Source organism: Gossypium hirsutum, chromosome D12 (assembly GCF_007990345.1).
Source record: "Gossypium hirsutum isolate 1008001.06 chromosome D12, Gossypium_hirsutum_v2.1, whole genome shotgun sequence".
In the NCBI taxonomy this organism is placed as follows: Eukaryota; Viridiplantae; Streptophyta; class Magnoliopsida; order Malvales; family Malvaceae; genus Gossypium; species Gossypium hirsutum.
The window spans coordinates 61,124,979-61,144,168 of NC_053448.1; the positions used below are offsets into that span (position 1 = coordinate 61,124,979).

The following is a 19,190-nucleotide window of genomic DNA, read 5'->3' on the forward strand; positions in this document are numbered from 1 at the left end:
ACATAATGATACCCCTTTTGATAACTTGATTGATAAATGATAAGAGCTCTCACCTCCTCCCTTCTTCAACAACCTTCTCTTTTCCCAACTTGTGGATCTCTTTTCTATTTTCTAAATTCGGATTAATTCTTATTTCATTCGCAACTATTTTGAAGGTTGATTTGTATGTTAAAAAAAATTAATTATAGTTGGTAAAATTTTTTAGATCATCTTACTATAAAAAATTATAAAATGATCATTTAATTAATTAATTTTTTTTAATCACCAACTTTTAAACATCGGACATGAAGATGACGTGATAGCTCTTAAAATTTGTATAATATCAATTTTAACACTCAACATTTATATATTGTGTCAATTTAGACCTAATTCTAAAAAGATAAAAACAAAAACAAATCTATCAACTAAATTTGATCGGAAATATACCAAAAATAAAAACATCCAAAAATCTAGGATAATAATTTTCATATTTTCTCATTCTTTTAAAACTCTCTCAATATCACAAATAAAAGTAAACTACATATAACTCCTTCCCAACCTATAAATAGGAGGATGATGCGCTCGAACTCAAGTCCTCCTGCATTAGAACAATAGTCATACTAATCGAATTAATACTCAATCGACAAATTATTTGTAATTAATATCAAATTGACAAAAGGAATGAAAGATGATAAGAATATATAAATGTAACGTCTGGTTGGGATTCTCTGTTTGAAATTTCTAAAAAGAAAGAAATTTCCAATTGTTACTACATAAAAACTTCTTTATCATTTGGAAAAAGAATCCAATGAAATGAAAGATTGATATTTCATCACTAAAAGCCAATTGTTATATATTTTCCTACTTTTGAGCGATCGCTTGTCAGGAAAAGCCTTCCTTTTTTCTTTTTCTTTTTAATGTTTTAATCAGTAATTTCATTAAAAATAATAATAATTCGATTCTTTTTAAAGATTAGTAATTATTTTTAATAGGTTGAGAGTTAAATTTAATTACAAAAATGATCAAATTGATAAAAAAATATAGATGACTAAATTTATTATTATACCAATTTTTTTTTAAAAAACCGTCTTTCTTTTTAATTAAATTTAAATAAATTAATTAAGTAAGTAAATCAACCAACTACATATAATTAAAACTAATTATTCCACACATAATATTCATAACCTTTGCCAATACAAGCTTGTATTATAATTTACAACTTTGATTCGTTTACCTTCATTATATATTTTTCTAAATATTGATTATCCACGTCATAATTCTGATCTATTTATATTGAATATTGCGTGTAAATAATAATTGCGTACTCAAATCTGTATTTCTAAAATTTTGATGTCTCAAAGTAATCATAGTTGTTAAATTTAGGGGTCAAAAATTATATTATTTCTTATAAAAACTATTATCAGTAAAAAATAAAGGATAAATTACATTGATGGTCACCCAACTATGCTTAGATATTTTTTTTTTGGCCACCCAACTTTTAAAATTTTCAAAATGATCACTCAACTAATCAAGTTTTTTCTTTTGGGTCCATTTCTGTTAAGTGCCATTAAGTATTTAACGGAAGGGTGAGGTGGTATTCCAAAAATTAATTTAATAATAAATTTAGCCCTCAACTTTTACATATTATATTAATTTAGTCACAATTTTAAATGTTAAATACCAAATTGGCTCCAAACCATACCTCATAAAAAAACTGTGGCACCTCAAGAATTTTTTATCAAATTGGTACCTTTACTATTTAACTATCCAAGAGATCACACCGAACCATTACAAAAAAGTGATGTGACACTAGTGACCAATGATAACCAAAAGCAGATAGTTGAGGAAGAAAGTCTAAAACTTTAGATGTATATCTAAGAAAATTGAGGCGCATTTTGGCAAATCTAAGGTTGGAGTTGAAAAAAGGAGGTCAAAATAATAGAATGGTGAATTTTTGGTGTCCATCAACAATCGAAGAGTGGAAGTCGATGGTGTTAGCGGTGGTCATTATGGCGATGTTTTTCGGAATCTAGACTTAGTAAAAACAACTAAATAGAAAGAAAAAAAAAAGCTAACGAGAATTTAATTACACTAACGAGGCATTAATGAAATGAAGAAAAAAATAACTGTAGATTAATTGCAGTAATGAAGTTGAATTAATTTGTAATTTGGCTTTTACGAAAAGTATCTTTGTTTTGAATTTTTTTTATTTTTAATATTTTTTAAATGTGAAAGCCATGCCATATTTTTTTTCCAATTATCTCACTTGTCGTGATTCAATTGGTCATCAATATCATGTCATTTTTTGATATCGGTTTAATATGATTTCTTGAGCAGTGAAATAGTAGAGATAATAGAGGTACAAAATTTATAAAAAAAAAATATTTGAGGTATCACAATTGTTTGCTAAAGTATAGTTTAGGGGTTAAACTTAAAATTATAGCTAAATTGATATAATATATATAAGTTTATTATTATATCAATTTTTGAATTGTTACCTGTCCCTTCTGCCAAATGATTAAGGGCGCTTAACAGAAATGGATCAAAAGAATAAATTTCATTAGTTGAGTGACTAAAAGAGATAATTAAACATAATTGCGTGACCTACAATACAATTTACCCAAGAATAAATATAAATATAAAAAAATCAGACCAAAAAGACATTAAAAAGAAAAAAGAAAAAACATAAAAAAGGAGAGAAGCCGGTTACCGGTAAAGTCAAAAAGGAAAAGCAAAGCAAAAAAGCAAAAGTGAAAAAAATTTTCTCGTTTGTTTTTTTCCCGGGAAAGTTAACATCCTTCTCCTTTAGTACATTATTATAGCATGCTATAAATAGTTGAAGGGAGGCCGTCCCTCAAAAGCTAATGGTTTAGTCATTTACCTGTCAAAACCCCTTTTAGACCATCGTTTTTTTCGGCCTAATATATATATCCTAAATTCTTTCTCTTTTCTCTCATTCACTACTTTAATACCCAACAACAACAATAACAACAATAACCCTTATTATTTTTTTTTCTTCGTTGAATCTCCCTCTCCCATCATCCATTTTCTTCTCTCTCGAAACTTCTTTCCTGGGTTTTTCTTTTTATTTGTTTATATATATATAAATGTATATTTGGATGTTGTTGTTAAAAGAATCATATTTGTATCTGTCAAGATAGAGAACAAAGGAGGAAGAGCAGGAAAGGTGATTTTTTTTTTTGTTTTGTTTTGTAAGATAGGGGAATGGAACAAAAGGGGATATTGTTGTCAGCTTTGAGTGTTGGGGTTGGTATTGGTGTTGGCCTTGGATTGGCTTCAGGGCAAACTGTAAGCAAATGGGCTGGGAACAACACCATTGCAGATGATGGTATTACAGGGGAGCAGATTGAGCAAGAACTTATGAGACAAGTTATAGATGGAAAGCTTAGCAAGGTTTCCTTTGATGATTTTCCTTATTACCTTAGGTAAGCCAATGATGGGTCTTTGTTCTTTTCTTTTTTGGTTTATGATCTTTTCATTACATGATTTGCATTAGTTTTCTGTTTTTACATCCATGTAGGTCTTAAAAGGATATTGTGAAATAAAAATTTGTTTTTTCTTATCTTTGTTTATAATGAAGATGAAAGGATAAAAGGATTTGTGCCATACTGCCTTCATTTGTTCTTGTGTGTTTGACATTGGTCCCCCCAGTGTAGAAAGAGGAGAACAAAAAGGTGTTGGTTTTAGTATGTATTAAGCACCATGTGCATGGTCTGGTATGGAGATATTCTTTGCACATGCTACTAACAACTATTAACACCCGTGATCTTTTGCTTTTTGGCTGCTGATTTTTTTTTTGGGGGGGGGGGGTTAAACCTTTTTCCTTGTACTTTGATTAATCTATTTATCCTTTTTTTTCCTGGCTGGGGATAATCAAGATTCAAGATGCTTCATTTGATTTCTTTTCAAAATTCCCATTTTGAGTTGTTCTCTGGAGATGTACAATTTTGGATCATATATGGGCCATGGAATCTGTTATTGTTTTTCCATTTTTGTGCTGGTGCAGGCTGTGGAATATTATTTTATGTGACGTCGTGAATGTTAAGCAGACAGATCTATATTGATTCTTCAACATGATAATGCCAATTGCATAGTGTTTGAACATATCAATATTTATTTAATGATTTCAGGTTAGGATATAGACTATTTTTGGGCAGTCTTAGATCTTGAACTCCATGAAAGCTGCAGGTTTTGCTCTGGCTTTGAATATTCCTTTATTTTATTTTATCTTGAGGGATTTCCACCCCTTGATGACTGCTTTCAGGCCTTTTAATTCTATTTGCACATCAATTAAGTTTATTTATCCACTAAATAACTACTCTATGCACATACACGTACTACTAGAAGTTTAAGGAATTCATTCCAATCCTTTCAAATAATTGTATGAGTTAACAGGTTTTCTTAATCCCATCAATATATTATGTATTAATTTTTAGGCAAAGTTCTATAATAGTTTCACAAATTCACTCCTCCTTTGGATGGTGTTTTAATACAGTGAAAGAACTCGGGCGTTATTGACTAGTACTGCATATGTGCAATTAAAACACAGTGATGTCTCTAGGCACACGCGGAACCTTTCTCCTGTCAGCAAAGCTATTTTGCTCTCAGGACCTGCTGGTATGTTTCTGGAATTGTTTCTCTAATTCTATATTAAGATATTCATCTTTTGGAGTTCATTTTTAACTTAAAGTGCTACCCTTTGTTCTTGTGAAGAGCTTTACCAGCAAATGCTTGCCAAGGCTTTGGCACATTACTTTGAATCAAAGCTACTGCTTTTGGACATTACTGATTTTTCTCTTAAGGTGAATAGACACAACTTTTGTTGTCATTAGGTTTCTACTGTCATAAAGTCCTACTTATTCTTTCTACAATTTCATTGTCACAGATGCAGAGCAAATACGGTTGTACCAAGAAAGAATTTGTAAGTTATTTTATTTTTTATTTTATATAAACTCCATGCAAGCATTTGACATGGTTGTGTTTGTCTATGAAATTGAGTGTTGCGGATGAAAGTTCAACAATTTAACCCTTTCAAGTGCATTTCTTGAGTTAATTCAATCTTATTAATTTGTAGTCAATACAATAACTACCATGCACATCACACCCTAATTTAGTTTCATCTTTTGCAGGCTTTGAAGAGGTCCATCTCAGAGATGACTCTAGAGCGAATGAACGGCTTGTTTGGTTCCTTTTCGCTCCTATCGCCAAGAGAAGAAACAAATGGTATTCTTTCAACATGTAAACTGTATTTATTCACTGAAGAATATTGCCTCCTTAGATTCTCATTTTTCTGCATTTTGATTCTCTGCTGAATCCTGCTTAGGCAGTCATGGTTTTATTTTTGAGTTGTCATCAAGACTATGTTAGAAAATCTGCTTGGTTTTAGTATTTAATTGTCATCTTAATCTTTTACATCGTGTTGGTTTTTCATTTTCTAAAACATTATTTCACCATAGTTTTAATCAAGATTTTTCTTACAGGTACATTACGTCGACCTGGTAGCGCTATTGATATTAAGTCCAGGTGATTGCTTTTATCCTTCAACTTTCCCATTTTCATGGAACAAGAATATAAAGTGGTTATTATACTTCGTGGGCTGGTTGTTACTGCTGGATCAGAGATGAGGTGTCCCCTATAACATTCTCCTTCATATATTTGCAGGGCTGTGGAAGTTTCAAACAATCATCCAAAACTCCATAGAAATTTCTCTGCAGCATCTGATATGAGTAGCATCTCTTCGGCTTCTGTCACAAATCCAGGTTACCCTTTGTATATCTTCTTTAGTTCCGTATGGAAAGCTTAAAGATTTGTATGATATCATCAAGTTATTGCAGTCAAGAGTTAAAAAGGAAAAAAAAAAATAGTTGATTCTTCTGATCATCCTTTCATAGACCTTCTGTTCAAATAACTTACATATTCTCTGATTGCAGCTTGTTGTATATTGCGTAGTTAGCTCAGTGAACTCCTCTTACTTACCTGGTTGAATTGTTACCTGATAGTTTGGATTTATTGGAGTGTAATGAAATTGTATTTTGCCAAAGGTGAACTCAACTGATGATTGCTCTATAAGTTCCTCCTTATTATATTCTAGTGTCTGATAGAGTACTCAATCCTTTAAAGTGAAGTGAATCTTCTAGGCTTCATGCATAATCTTTTGGCTGTTGCTAAGCATTTATATTAGTACTCAATTTCTTGGCACATGATAGGATGTGTAAAAAATATTGATATTCTTTGTCTTTTTTATTTGTTGAAGCAGTGCACAAGCGCACTAGCAGTTGGTGCTTCGATCAGAAACTCTTTCTGCAGTCACTTTACAAGGTATGCCACAATACTGAGTAATCAGTTTGGAGACCACTCAGGAATTGTATTTCTAGATTATTCCTTCTTTTAGGCACGCATGCCTTTATATGTTTACATAAGTTGCATGTCAACACCATACTATACATATGCTGGTACGCTTCAGCAAGTTCTTTATCTGAGCTTAAATTGCATGCCTTATGCTGTTGTCCTTTTGCAGGTTCTGGTTTCAGTATCAGAAACTGGCTCCATCATCTTATACCTGAGGGATGTTGAGAAGCTCCTCCTCCAATCAGAACGATTATATAATCTGTTTCAAAAGTTGTTGAACAAACTTCCACATTCAGTGCTGATACTTGGTTCTAGGATGTTGGGTCCAGAAGATGATTACAGGGAGGTGGATGAGAGGCTTTCGGCATTATTCCCATACAATATCGAGATAAAACCACCCGAAGATGAAAATAATCTTGATAGCTGGAAAGCCAAACTGGAAGAGGATATGAAGGTGCTTCAAGCTCAAGATAACAGAAACCACATTGCTGAGGTACTTGCGGCGAATGACCTTGAGTGCGATGATTTGGGTTCTATTTGTTACGCAGACACCATGATCTTAGGTAATTATATTGAAGAAATTGTGGTATCAGCAATCTCTTATCACCTGATGAACAATAAGGATCCAGAATATCGAAATGGCAAGCTTGTTATATCATCCAAGAGGTAGAAATTAATTATTTTTCAGCATTTTTTTCAACCCCTTTTTTCTATAATACAGAAATAGCTTAACATTAGTTTCTGCTCTGGAACAGCTTGTCCCATGGACTGAATATATTCCAAGAAGGAAAAAGCTGTGGGAAAGATACATTAAAATTAGAGACAAATGCTGAATCTTCCAAGGTTTGTCTTTAATGCTAGTTTGCCTTTAGAAGAAATCAAGCATTAAGGATTGGAGTAAACTTTTACTTATGGATTAACTATTTACCCCTCTTTGTTAACCTTTAGGAAAAAGAAGGTGAAGAGGCTGTAAGTGCGAAAACAGAACCAAAATCCGACGCAGCTGCCTCTGAAAGCAAAAGTGAGACTGAGAAGTCTCTTTCTGGTGTGAAGAAGGATGGAGAGAACCCACCAGCAGCAAAAGCACCTGTAAGTTGATGTACTTTGGATAATTAACTGAAAATTGAGATGAATATGATTTAAATAGATGTTGCTAAGCAACTTATGCATGTAAAGTATATAATTGTTAGGAGCTTATTCTTGCTTAACAAACAAGGGAAAGCTGATCATCATAGTTATTATATCGAGTTTAATATTGTTTTCCAGTTCTAGCCAGATTCATGCTGTAAATGTTAGGAGTTTTGAATGGTTTATGAGCACAGAAACTATAAATACATTTGTGTTTTTGCATAAAGTCTTCGGCAGCTCCAATAGTTTATGTCTATTACCTTTCTCTGGGGTCTTTTTCCTTATGTGCTTTTGGTTTTTTCTTACTATAGATATAACATTCTTGCAGGAAGTTCCTCCTGATAATGAATTTGAGAAAAGAATAAGGCCTGAAGTTATACCTGCAAATGAGATTGGTGTGACATTTGCCGATATCGGTGCCATGGATGATATCAAAGAATCGCTTCAAGAGCTAGTCATGCTCCCCCTACGAAGGCCAGATCTCTTCAACGGGGGACTTCTCAAGCCTTGTAGAGGTATATTACTCTTTGGACCTCCCGGTACTGGAAAAACAATGCTTGCGAAGGCCATTGCAAATGAAGCTGGAGCAAGCTTCATTAATGTCTCGATGTCCACCATCACATCAAAATGGTTTGGAGAAGATGAAAAGAATGTGAGAGCTTTATTTACGCTAGCAGCAAAGGTCGCACCAACTATTATTTTTGTGGATGAGGTTGATAGCATGCTGGGGCAAAGGACTAGGGTTGGGGAGCATGAGGCTATGCGGAAAATCAAGAATGAGTTCATGACACATTGGGATGGTCTATTGACCAAAGCTGGTGAGCGAATTCTTGTCCTTGCTGCAACCAACAGGCCATTTGACCTCGATGAAGCAATAATTAGGCGTTTCGAGCGCAGGTATATTTATTGTTTGTCAGACATTCTTGACCTTATATGTTTCATATCAAGGATCTTGTGACACTTGATTGGTACTATTACAATTATCATGCATGCAAGCCATGAACTAACTTGCTTACAGCTCGATGTGAATGAGCATCTTAACTTTACTCGTGCTTTCCATTTTAATCAGAATTATGGTTGGCCTTCCATCCATTGAGAGTAGGGAAATAATTTTGAGAACTTTACTGGCGAAAGAGAAAGTTGAAGATCTCGACTTCAAGGAGCTTGCAACCATGACAGAAGGATACAGTGGAAGTGATCTCAAGGTTGTTTTTTTTTATCTCACAGCATTTACCATTAATTTATATCTTACTGTTATCAACTGATGGCCAAAAAAAAAACACTACTGGAAACAGAACTTGTGCATAACAGCGGCTTATCGACCTGTTAGGGAGTTGATAAAGCAAGAGAGGTTGAAAGATCAGGTGACTGCAAAATCTCTTCTCACTATATCATTGTTTTACTAGCATGTGTGTACAATCTATCTTATTTATTTCTGTTTTCAATAACTTTAAATAGGAGAGGAAGAGGCGTGAAGAGGCAAGCAAGAACTCAGAAGGTGCTTCAGATACAAAAGACGAGAATGAGGAAGAAGGAGTAACTGCTTTGAGGCCTTTAAACATGGAAGATATGAGACAAGCAAAGAATCAGGTAAAAATTCTAGTCCTAACTAGGATTGTTTGCATGGTATTTTAGGCTTATAAAGTTTTACCACATAATGTCCATCTTATTGTAAATGCTACAATGTAGGTTGCTGCCAGCTTTGCTTCGGAAGGATCAGTAATGGCGGAGCTAAAGCAATGGAACGATTTATACGGAGAAGGCGGTTCAAGGAAGAAGGAACAGTTAACTTACTTCCTTTAGATTGCAAAAACCAGGCATCTCATGTTCACATCATTCAAACAGAGTTCTCTATGAAGAGATGTAAAAATTTGGTGATGCCAAAAGCCCCCTTCAACAAAAATATAGAATTTACATTGGATGGGGTAGCATCAAGATGGAAAGCTCCGGCCGGGATCTGAAATTTCAACAATACAACCACAGAGTTCTTTTGTAGTGTGCGTGAAATGCATTTTTAGAGTACATACAATATATATGTATATGGGATTTGTACATGATGCTTAGAAAAAGGGTTTTTGGAAAAGTACAGTCTTTTCCATTAACCATTTGCCACCAATCTTTTGGGTATGTTTAGTAGTGTTTTATGTGAATGTGTGGTACTTGGAAATTCCTAGGTGGGGGGTGGGGGAAGGGGGTTTAATATCGGATTGTTTGAGATTATGTAGTTAATAAAGTTTATGATTATATTCTCTATATGGTATGGTTTTAGAATTGGATTGAATAATTTAATATTTCTGGTTATCTTCTATGCCTAACATGTAAATCTGTTATGGGTTAAATATATAGTTGATTGCGTTTTTTGGTTGCTTTGATTGTATGATGGAAGAAAATTCATTTGTTTAGACGTATAATTATTGCATTATATGTGGCTTTGCTGAAAAAATAAATATTTTTGTAAAAGGTTAGATATAAATAATAAAAGAAGTTTTAGTTAAATGGTAAATATAAATATGAAATATTAAAGAGGCATGGGTTTATTTTATTTTTCTATATAAAAGATATGAAATGTATTTACTTTGTAAAGTAAAAATATTTTCATCTATTGAGTTAATACTCAGTTAACCCGTGACACTAACTCAGTTAAGGGTTTTATAATAAGTATAAGGTTAAAACTTTAAGTTGGAGATTTGAAGTTATTTAAAAAGAAGAAACATTTTGTTCCTTTGGCTTTTTCTTTTGAATTGATGTTGAGATTGATGAATTCGTTCAGGTTTGATATATTTAATCGGTGAAGTTTTAGTTCGATTTGTATGTTGTTGTTATAATTTAAAGGATATGAGATTGAATGTATTTAATCACGTAATATCCTCCCGTATAAAGAAGGACAAATATGTATAGTTTTATGTATTAATTTTATAAAATTAAAATTTAAGGTAAACCACTTTCAATGTGGTTAAACTATTAGTAAGTTTACGTTTTAATCACTCAATTTCAAAAAGTTATAAAATTGTCACTAAACTATTCAAAAGTTTTTATTTAAGTCACTGGGCTGTTAATTTTTTTAAATAAAAAAGTCCGACTAATGAACTCCAAGCGACAATTCGATGATCAATATGGTGGATCAGTACCCATCCACGAGTAGAAGAATAAACCTTAGATCCAAGTCAATCTGACAGTCCGTGTTGGAGATCGGAGAAGAAAGTTGTTTGGATTTTGGTTCACAGATTCATGATATCCAAAGTTGTTTCATGAAAAAAAACTGAATTGTAGAAGAGAAGGGGAAGAAGAGCTTTTGATTGATGCAAATGGTGCAAACGAAGTAGGCCATATAGTAGTGATTTTAATAGCCTAGTGACTTAAATAAAAGCTTTCAAATAATTTAAGGACTATTTTGTAACTTTTTAAAATTAAATGACTAAAACATAAACTTATTAATAGTTTAGACTAACAATTTTATTACTCCACTTTATAAAACTTAGCTACCAGGTTGAGCCTAACATTTCTATTAGATTTTTTAAAAAATAATTGAATTATTAAATTAAGCTAGAATAAGCAAACTAACTTATTAGTAAAATAAATTTAAAATATTACACTCGAGTCCAATCCATCAAGACCTCATGCTTGACAAGAACATGACATTTGCCATTTAATTGTCATATATATATATAGATATATAATCAGTCCCTAGACATGATAGACATTAATAGTCTACAATCAATATGATATCGACACATGACCCATTAAAAAACTATCAAAGAATTCATTTAAAAATTTTTGAAACTAGGAAAAGGGGCTAAGATCAAGGTAGTCAATACTTAATATTGCATCAGTTGGACACATTGTTTTTTCATTGGAATTGGTGTATATCATATCGATCCATTTTGGTATATCGTTTAAGATTTATTGATTTTTTTTTGAAAAAACATCCATACATAAGTCAATGTACAATATTTCGCTAAAAGTTTTTATCATTTATTACAGCAATGATAAAAAGTTAGAACATTTATATTTTTTAATATTATTCATGCACCAATCGATGTGATCGTAATTGGATGAAATAGACCGATATGATTGCTACGGCTGAAAATTTTAATCGATGTGAAAAACAAAATTGATTGCACTGATTTATTACTGAAATGATGCACACAGACCAAAGCGACAGGAACCAATACAAAACCGACTATATTGGCCAAGCCACCTCCTCCCAATCAAAAATTGTGAAACTCTTCCCTCGTCTAATCCTCTCTTTAGTTTTCTCCTTGCACTCATATTTTGATCGTCTTAGTTTATCTATAACTTTCTGTCCTTCAAATAAACGGTCACAGATCACTACAACCTAATCTTTTATATAGATTATAATTGAATATAGATTATAATTGAATATTTTAGAAAACAGGCCAAACTTATCATACTTGTTGAAATTAAGAAAAGTCATAATATTTGTTTGGTCCTCCAACTTTATTACAAAGAAGTTATTTTAACCTTCATTTAATTTTTTATTAACTTTGTTGATGTGACATATATATGAATGTCACATCAATAATTAATTATTTTTTATTTTTTTAAATTCAAATAAAATATAAATATTATTTTACAAAACAAAAATTATTAAATAATAATTGATTGTTAACGTGGAATACATGAGGATCAACAAAGTTAACATTAATTTTTTCATCTATTTTGAGGTGATTTGATAAATAGTGCAAGTTTAAGGGCTAAAAGAAGTAAAAAAATTAAGTAGAGGATTAAAATGACTTTTTTATAAAATTGGAGGGTCGAAAAAGTCATTATATCTAAAGAAAATAGAGATTTAAATTATAACCCGCAAAAAGTATACAACCCAAAAATAAAATTCGTATTTGGTTAAGGGAAAAAAAGGGTTTGTCTTCTGGTTCACCGAATTTTGTAATAATTAAATCAGTGGCAAATCCCTGAAAATATTGAAAATGTCAAATCGAACAGAGAGATACCAAAAGCTATGCCTTGAAGAATCACTCTCAAGAATCTATCAATACCCAATTGCATGTAAAGAGTTGAGCTTTATTCTCAGAGGCGCATATGCTAATCTCCCCAAGCCTCTCCAATCCCTCGTCTTTCAGCATACCCTTACCGCCATTCGTCTCCTTCCCGAGTAAGCCCCCCCCCTTTTTATTTTCCTGCTTGTGAATTTCAGTTTCTTTTGCACCATCTTGGGTTCAATTTGGGTTTTGGGTGTAGTTTGATTAAGTTGGGAAACTTAAATTGTATATTTATTTCTGGGAATTTGGTTTTAGGTGTTAGCTAATTAAGCAATTTTTCATGATTGTTCAATTAAATTGAGCACTTATTTATCATTGAGTATTTGAAAGGTGTTATTGGGAGGAGAAAAAGGGTTCCGAAATGGTTAAGCTTAACCTAATTAATGTGGGTATGATCACTTGGCACCGATGTTACATGGAATGTGGATTGGTCTGGTACGAAGAACGAAAACTAGAACGCAATTCGCTCGTAGTTTTCTCCTATTTATTTAAATAAATAAATGAATGAGAGAATGGCTTTAGATTGCACTATTCCCAAATGCAAAACTTGTATTCTTCGGATTTAATCTGTTTCTTAGCAATAGAAAGGGGGAGTGGGGGGGATACATTGATTGTAAATGACTGTTTCGTGACATAGTTGATTAGATCGAAAAGTAGGTCCTGCATTGTTTGTTGCATCTATGCATGCATTCATTGTGTTAAGAACTTGGTTCTGTTGGTTAAGGGTTGCACAATTAGATGATAGATGAGACTGCTTCAAAAGATCATTATCGAATCGGAACTATATGTTATGGTTGATTATTACCTTACACTATGCATATGCAATTCATCGTTTATTTATGAATGTTATTTTAAAATGTAGAATGCAGACCGGTAGCGCCGTTGCAGCAGCTCATTTCCTACTTCAGAGTGCAGAAGCTGCCTTTCCGAAACAGAAGAAGAGTTTGGTCGTTACGGAGTTTAAGCAAGCAAAGGTTGCTCATAAAAGACGCAGTAAAGCACACAGGGAAGAGAAAGGTAAAACTCTCTTTAGCCAAATTGAAATTTCACATTATAAAGTTTAGAAATTTAATGATGTAGTTGATCGAATATCGGTTTTTGGTCTAATTACTTCTCATTTCTTACCTCCCTACGTATTCCAGGGCCATCTCAATTGCCTCAAGATGTTCTTGTTCACATATTCTGTTTACTCGATTTGCAATCGTTAATTTCTGCAGGCCTAGTCTGCAGGTAATGTTTCCTCCCTTTTCGATGCTCAAACTTGCAGTGATTATCCCGTAATTACTAGATTAAAAGACGTTAGGTATCTGTTGGTATCCATCCCCGATTCTCTCGAAACCTTTTCTTTCTTTTTTTTGCTTATTTTAGTGACTTTGACTGCTTTATGAAGGTCATGGACTTTAGCAGCAAATGATAACCATCTATGGGAATTGCAATATACGATATTCTTTGGCAGATCAAACAATTCTTCTAGAACTAAGACACAGTGGAGTGGTAAATCGGTAAACAAGGATTATACATTTTGGAAGGAGAATGTGATTACTCGAACTGATATTGATTGGAAAGAGACCTTTAAAAGAGCATATGGAGGTGTGCGATATTGGGGCTCCCATTTTATAATGTTTATATCCGGGAAACTCTCTCCGGCTTTGAATATTTCACTTGCAAATGCATCATCCTTTCTCATCTTTGCCATTTGTTTAAAATGTCAGGCACTTATTCAAAGAAATTAATGTCCAGTAGGGGATATTGCGGGTATTGCGACACGATAGTTTGGCTCAAGAACTTGAAGTGCTCAAACAGACAGTGTGACCCGAAACATGAAAATGCACAGATTAAGCCTATTTCACCCCACCAGGTAATTGTAAGTTGTAACCTCCATTGCTGCTTTTTCGGTTCTCAATTTCACGTATTCTAAACGTCGCATGTGTTTCAGATCGTCGACTACTTAATGGATGGTTATACATCAGTGATATCCTCTTCAGATAGCGATAGCGAGTCGGATGAAGAGCCCGTTTCCAGATTATGGGCATATCCGAAAGACATACGTAGAATCGAGAAAAAGCCTCTTGTTTAGATGGTAGTTTTGGGGAATAGAGACCTCCATATACTTGCTGCTTTGCTTCTAGGGGACAAAATAAGGTAAACTAGTTGTAAATATCATTTTGTTTTAAGATCATATGTACATACAATGAAATTATATTTAAGAAAAGTGAATGTGATTGTGTGTTTCTATCAGTAGTGTTTTTTAATTGAATGTCTTAAGGTGAACTAATTTGTTTAGATTAGAACATACCGATACTTATTGTAAAATAAATAAATTGTGTAATCGTTATTTCCATCAAATCAAATTGAACTGATTAATTTTAGTTTGTTTAGTTCAATTTCACTTTCATTTTTTGGTTGGTTCAACGACCTATGCGGAGCTTGTCTTGTAGATTATTATTTTGATATTGGAGGGAAAAGAATAATAAAATTTGAACTCGTATCGTTGGGTGTCAGATAGGAGTTTTAATCTCACTGGGATGGGCAAGATATTATGCTGTCTATTTTTATATTTATAATAAAAAAATATATTTGAAAAAATAACATTAAAATTAAATAATGTTCGGACAAGTCCAAAACCGTCCAAGGTTAAGCACGAATCGAGTCTGCCTTGTGTGTCTAATGGACCATCAAACCCATCAACAGATTAAATCTTTGCTTCATATTATTATTTTTGGCGATCAAATAAGAGGAAAAAGGATTTTAAAGTTTTGTTTTGGTTAACACAACCAAGTTTATGCGAGATTAAATGGACGACAAGTATATGACAATATGAATTAAGGGTCGGTGAAGTCTTTTAATTTGAAATCACCATCCATCCTTAATTGATATTTAGGAAAATAAAATAATAAATAAACGAAAGCTTACTTGCTTGTGAAATTAAACTTAAATAATGATATCTATATGTTTTCACTTTTTTTTATTAGTGATTTAATAATTGATATGATTATATATTTAAAAAGTGTAAAAATATGTTCATTGAATTTATATTTATTCAACAACTTTAATCGAGAATAGAATTAAGAATATATGTTTAAAAGAGCGAAATTTTTAAACTATAAGTGTTGATTCTTAAGAGAATGTACTACTTACATTGATTCTAATGTCGCTAAATTGTGTACTACATATAGTTATATCAATCTAAGTAGTACACTCTGCTAGAGATACAATCAACAAAAGAGAACAAAAGAATTTTATTTCTTTCAACATTCATTATTACAATGGTATCATGCATATTGACAACGGAAGGATGTCGAATGCTCTGTAAAATAAAATGAACTACTCTGTAGAGTTTATTAATTATAACAATATGTGCGTGTATGTATATGTACAGACATGCATACAAAAACCATATGATCTAAAAACTAAGACATTGTTGAAAAACCATATTCAACGAGGATATGTGCAATGTTAAAACAGGGGGACTCAAAGATGATGAGAGGTAAAAAATACAATCAAACAATTGATTTCAGCCAAAAAAAAAACAAACACTAATCTTTCTTCTTCTCTTTATTGATACTACTCAGAACCTTCTTCTCAAGCACTGCAAACTGCTTCTTAAGCTCTATTATCATTTTCTCAGAAAATGCATCCACTTTGTCCTCGTACTTCTCATAAAATACCGGCACAGTGTATAGAAGAATAAATACTGTCATAAAATCCACTTGGGAGTGTCATCAATCTCAAAAAATATTACAATATCGGATTTAACTCAGTATGACGTACTTAAACTATCAATCTAAGTACTCAGTATGGTCAAAGGTTCTAAAAAATAATCCTTAAACTTCAAAACGAACTAATTGAATTCTCAAAAAATCAATATCCTATCAATCTAAGTACTTCTATTAGGCTAGTTGTTGACTTGGGCATTAAGGTCTAGTTCAAACATGACATAAAACATATTTAAAACATATTTGTCAGATTCAAACTACTAACATTTAATACTTTGATAACTCAATTAGAACATTTTGAAGTTCGGAAATCAATATAAAAATTTTTGCCTATAGCTTGGGTACAAAACGATGGAATTAATGCAAAGGTATTAGAAAACAATCAAATTCCTTACCTATGTAGACCATCGTCAAGAAGTGAAAACAGCTACCCAGAATTGACAGAAACCATAGTCCAGCAATAGCCTACAGAAGCAAAGCAGTAAAGCAAAATTACCTGGTGAATTGAAAACATAGCACAAATGCTCAAAAACTATTCCCTAAATGTGAGTGCCGAATATGGGTATATATTCAATGCTTAAATTTTCGAATTCTTTTAAATATTTGAAGAACCATATCCTGTTATTTATAACTTGTTTTTTTGCTTAATAGAAGAGTAAACTAGAAGAAAGCATAGCAGAAATTTAGCATTAACATACACCAAGAAACGTCTTCAAATCTTTGCCGGTTGCAATGGTCCGTACAATATCAAGAGTTCGGTTAATTTCAAACGTAAAGCAAGATGCAGCTTTAAGGAGACACTTTTCAGGGATTACAACTTCTGGAATGGTTGGTGGAGAACTTCGTATGAACAAAGTTGATGAGTTACAATAAGAGTTAAAATTACACGATCATAAGCATCAATAGAAAAATGATTGAAAAGTCTTACTTGTTGATGAAATTAGACGCATTGGACCATAGGAAAAGGACCGATAATGCGAGTATCATTAAGTGACAAATCAGAGTGATTAAATGGTAATCAAGCATTTCAAAGAGAAACCAGAGAGATGTTACACCACCAAGCACGCCTCCGGAAAGTTTCTTGTTCCTCCATAGAAGGATATCAGCAGCTGCAAAATCAACATCCAATGATAATAGTCAATGCTACAGTACATGTTCGTTCAACATTAGCTTTTTTGTTAAGAAATCTCAATTGAGGAATTTAAACAAGATTCCATCAACTCATACTATTATTCAAATTACAGATTTAAAGATGCATTCGTCAATGCAATTTCATTGAAATATCAATTGAGGAATTAAACAATATTTCATCAACTCGTAATTATTATTCAAATTACAGATTTGAAAATGCATTCGTTCATCAACGCAATTTCAAATTAGTGAGAAAAATGCATGATTCCAAGAAACTAGCATCGATCAGATTGAAGTAAAATTACATTAATAATTCTTCGATTTAGGAATCAGATACGATATCAGTTAGTAAAACAGAGCATTACGCATAATGTGAGGTCACAACTGATCCGTAAAACAATTAATAAAATGCATGTGCAGAATCTATATCTATATAAAAGCAGTAAATCAAAAGAAATGAGTTAAGATTAAGACAAAAGCGTGTACGTTTTCCGGCGCCTAAGACTTGGTGAAGAGGCTTTTCTCTGCCGAAGAGACGATAAACTTTGGCCTTGAGAGCGACAGCGCGAGCGTGAGAGCGCTTATCTTCGTCGGAATCGGAGGAGGATGACGGCGAGGAGATCTTGCTGTGGATCTTGTGGGCCAGCTCCTCCATTTTCGACTCTTTGTGGTCCGCCATTGAGGATTTCTATCTGCGTTTGGTTCAAAGGATACGAAGGGCGTAAAGCAAGTAGAATTTAAATTTGTAGTTTTCGGTGGGGGAGGGAATGGTAATCCGAAGCTAAGGTTCGGGATGGGACGAGCCTTAACGAGTGGTACGGAAAACGAGGAACGTGCTAATTTATTGCTTTGGCTTCGTTTTTAAAGGCTAAAACTACATAAAATCCTAAATTTTACCGTTTATTTGAATAAAAAAGCGTAAGGACTAATGTTGAAAAAATTTATTATATAAAGTAAAAAAAATTAAATCTTTAAATTAGCACTTAATTTTTTTAGAAATTGTTGACATAAAAGCTAAAACTTCCAAAATGATCATATAAAGGTTTAAAATCTACAAAAGTATTTAAACAATGGCTTTTTATGCACTTTAGTCCAGTTGGCACACTCTACTCCACCACTCAACTTGCTTCATTATAAAATCCTAAAATTCACTTTCACCTCCATGAATAATCCTAAAATTCACTTTCACCTCCATGAATGTTACATGCATCCATCTCCACTCCACTTCAATTTAATTTTTGATACTTGTCTTTAATATTTTCAATATTTTTAAAGTCAAGTAAATATTTGAACATGAAATATATAGATTTTTGTAATACTTTATTACATTTCTACCCTTTAATAGCTATATATATAAAGGATAAAATAGTAATTTCATATAGTGGGTCGCGACGGGGCAAACAATTACCATAACCACTTCATACCCATTGTGCCAAAAAAAAATCCACTTCACCCTACATCCACTTTTCAAAAAAAAAATTTTGTTCCATTCAAAGTAGATCCGTTCGAAATCCATCAAGTAGTTCGGATTTTGCCATCCCTATTTATTAATCTTGAGATGAATTCATTAACTTTTTTATGTAACATTAATTAATTACCATTATTTAGAAGGTTTTAATGTAAAAGACGAGGTTAAAATATAAAAAAAAACCATCTCAAAGTTAATATATATGATTAAATTAAAATTAAGTTTTAAACAAACTTACATCCAATGAGATATTGACTTAATGACAACGTTAAGTATTTATGAACTTTAAGATTTTATATTCGAGCTTTACCGATTTATGTAAATCATGTGTGAGTTTTGAATTCATATTTATTTTGGTTTATGTTCCTCCGTCTGTAGTTA

The 19,190-nt window shown here is 32.5% G+C and overlaps 3 protein-coding genes across 6 annotated transcripts; 2 read left to right on the plus strand and 1 right to left on the minus strand.

The window, feature by feature from the left end:
• Positions 1-2,840: 2,840 nt before the first annotated feature.
• LOC107944756 (meiotic spindle formation protein mei-1) lies at positions 2,841-9,729 on the plus strand. Of its 3 annotated transcripts, XM_041107623.1 has the most exons (17): positions 3,289-3,425; positions 4,131-4,188; positions 4,496-4,617; positions 4,714-4,802; positions 4,886-4,921; positions 5,130-5,223; positions 5,481-5,523; positions 5,662-5,759; positions 6,257-6,318; positions 6,518-7,014; positions 7,104-7,191; positions 7,297-7,437; positions 7,805-8,373; positions 8,546-8,681; positions 8,772-8,840; positions 8,935-9,066; positions 9,166-9,729. In XM_041107623.1, exons 4-17 carry the CDS (start codon positions 4,728-4,730, stop codon positions 9,277-9,279), a joined length of 2,154 nt encoding a protein of 717 aa, XP_040963557.1. In that variant the 5' UTR covers positions 3,289-3,425; positions 4,131-4,188; positions 4,496-4,617; positions 4,714-4,727; the 3' UTR covers positions 9,280-9,729. The 3 variants fall into 3 exon arrangements, with proteins under 3 accessions (XP_040963555.1, XP_040963557.1, XP_040963556.1); XM_041107621.1 differs by lacking the exon at positions 4,131-4,188 and having other exon boundaries at positions 2,841-3,425; XM_041107622.1 differs by lacking the exon at positions 3,289-3,425 and having other exon boundaries at positions 3,489-4,188.
• Positions 9,730-12,313: 2,584 nt separating this feature from the next.
• LOC121224378 (F-box protein At5g52880) lies at positions 12,314-14,732 on the plus strand. 2 transcript variants are annotated; one of them, XM_041107625.1, is made up of 6 exons: positions 12,314-12,607; positions 13,357-13,511; positions 13,637-13,724; positions 13,951-14,084; positions 14,207-14,352; positions 14,431-14,732. In XM_041107625.1, the coding sequence occupies exons 1-6, from the start codon at positions 12,423-12,425 to the stop codon at positions 14,569-14,571; spliced, it is 849 nt and encodes a 282-aa protein (XP_040963559.1). In that variant the 5' UTR covers positions 12,314-12,422; the 3' UTR covers positions 14,572-14,732. The 2 variants fall into 2 exon arrangements, with proteins under 2 accessions (XP_040963559.1, XP_040963558.1); XM_041107624.1 differs by having other exon boundaries at positions 12,315-12,607; positions 13,885-14,084.
• Positions 14,733-15,715: 983 nt separating this feature from the next.
• LOC121224379 (reticulon-like protein B2) lies at positions 15,716-18,135 on the minus strand. Its single transcript, XM_041107626.1, has 5 exons — positions 17,828-18,135; positions 17,139-17,319; positions 16,909-17,050; positions 16,606-16,675; positions 15,716-16,188 (listed from the first exon to the last, which is right to left on the minus strand). The coding sequence occupies exons 1-5, from the start codon at positions 18,018-18,020 to the stop codon at positions 16,031-16,033; spliced, it is 744 nt and encodes a 247-aa protein (XP_040963560.1). The 5' UTR covers positions 18,021-18,135; the 3' UTR covers positions 15,716-16,030.
• Positions 18,136-19,190: the final 1,055 nt, after the last annotated feature.

Coding starts and splice junctions, on each gene's coding strand:
- LOC107944756 (XM_041107621.1), top strand. CDS start 3,205: ATGGAACAAAAGGGGATATTGTTGTCAGCTTTGAGTGTTGGGGTTGGT. Junction 4,922..5,129: donor GTTGTACCAAGAAAGAATTT/GTAAGTTATTTT, acceptor CATCTTTTGCAG/GCTTTGAAGAGGTCCATCTC. Junction 5,524..5,661: donor GCTATTGATATTAAGTCCAG/GTGATTGCTTTT, acceptor ATATATTTGCAG/GGCTGTGGAAGTTTCAAACA.
- LOC121224378 (XM_041107624.1), top strand. CDS start 12,423: ATGTCAAATCGAACAGAGAGATACCAAAAGCTATGCCTTGAAGAATCA. Junction 12,608..13,356: donor GCCATTCGTCTCCTTCCCGA/GTAAGCCCCCCC, acceptor TTTAAAATGTAG/AATGCAGACCGGTAGCGCCG. Junction 13,725..13,884: donor TCTGCAGGCCTAGTCTGCAG/GTAATGTTTCCT, acceptor TGCTTTATGAAG/GTCATGGACTTTAGCAGCAA.
- LOC121224379 (XM_041107626.1), bottom strand. CDS start 18,020: ATGGCGGACCACAAAGAGTCGAAAATGGAGGAGCTGGCCCACAAGATC. Junction 17,051..17,138: donor GCGTCTAATTTCATCAACAA/GTAAGACTTTTC, acceptor GTTCATACGAAG/TTCTCCACCAACCATTCCAG. Junction 16,676..16,908: donor ATTTGAAGACGTTTCTTGGT/GTATGTTAATGC, acceptor TTGCTTCTGTAG/GCTATTGCTGGACTATGGTT.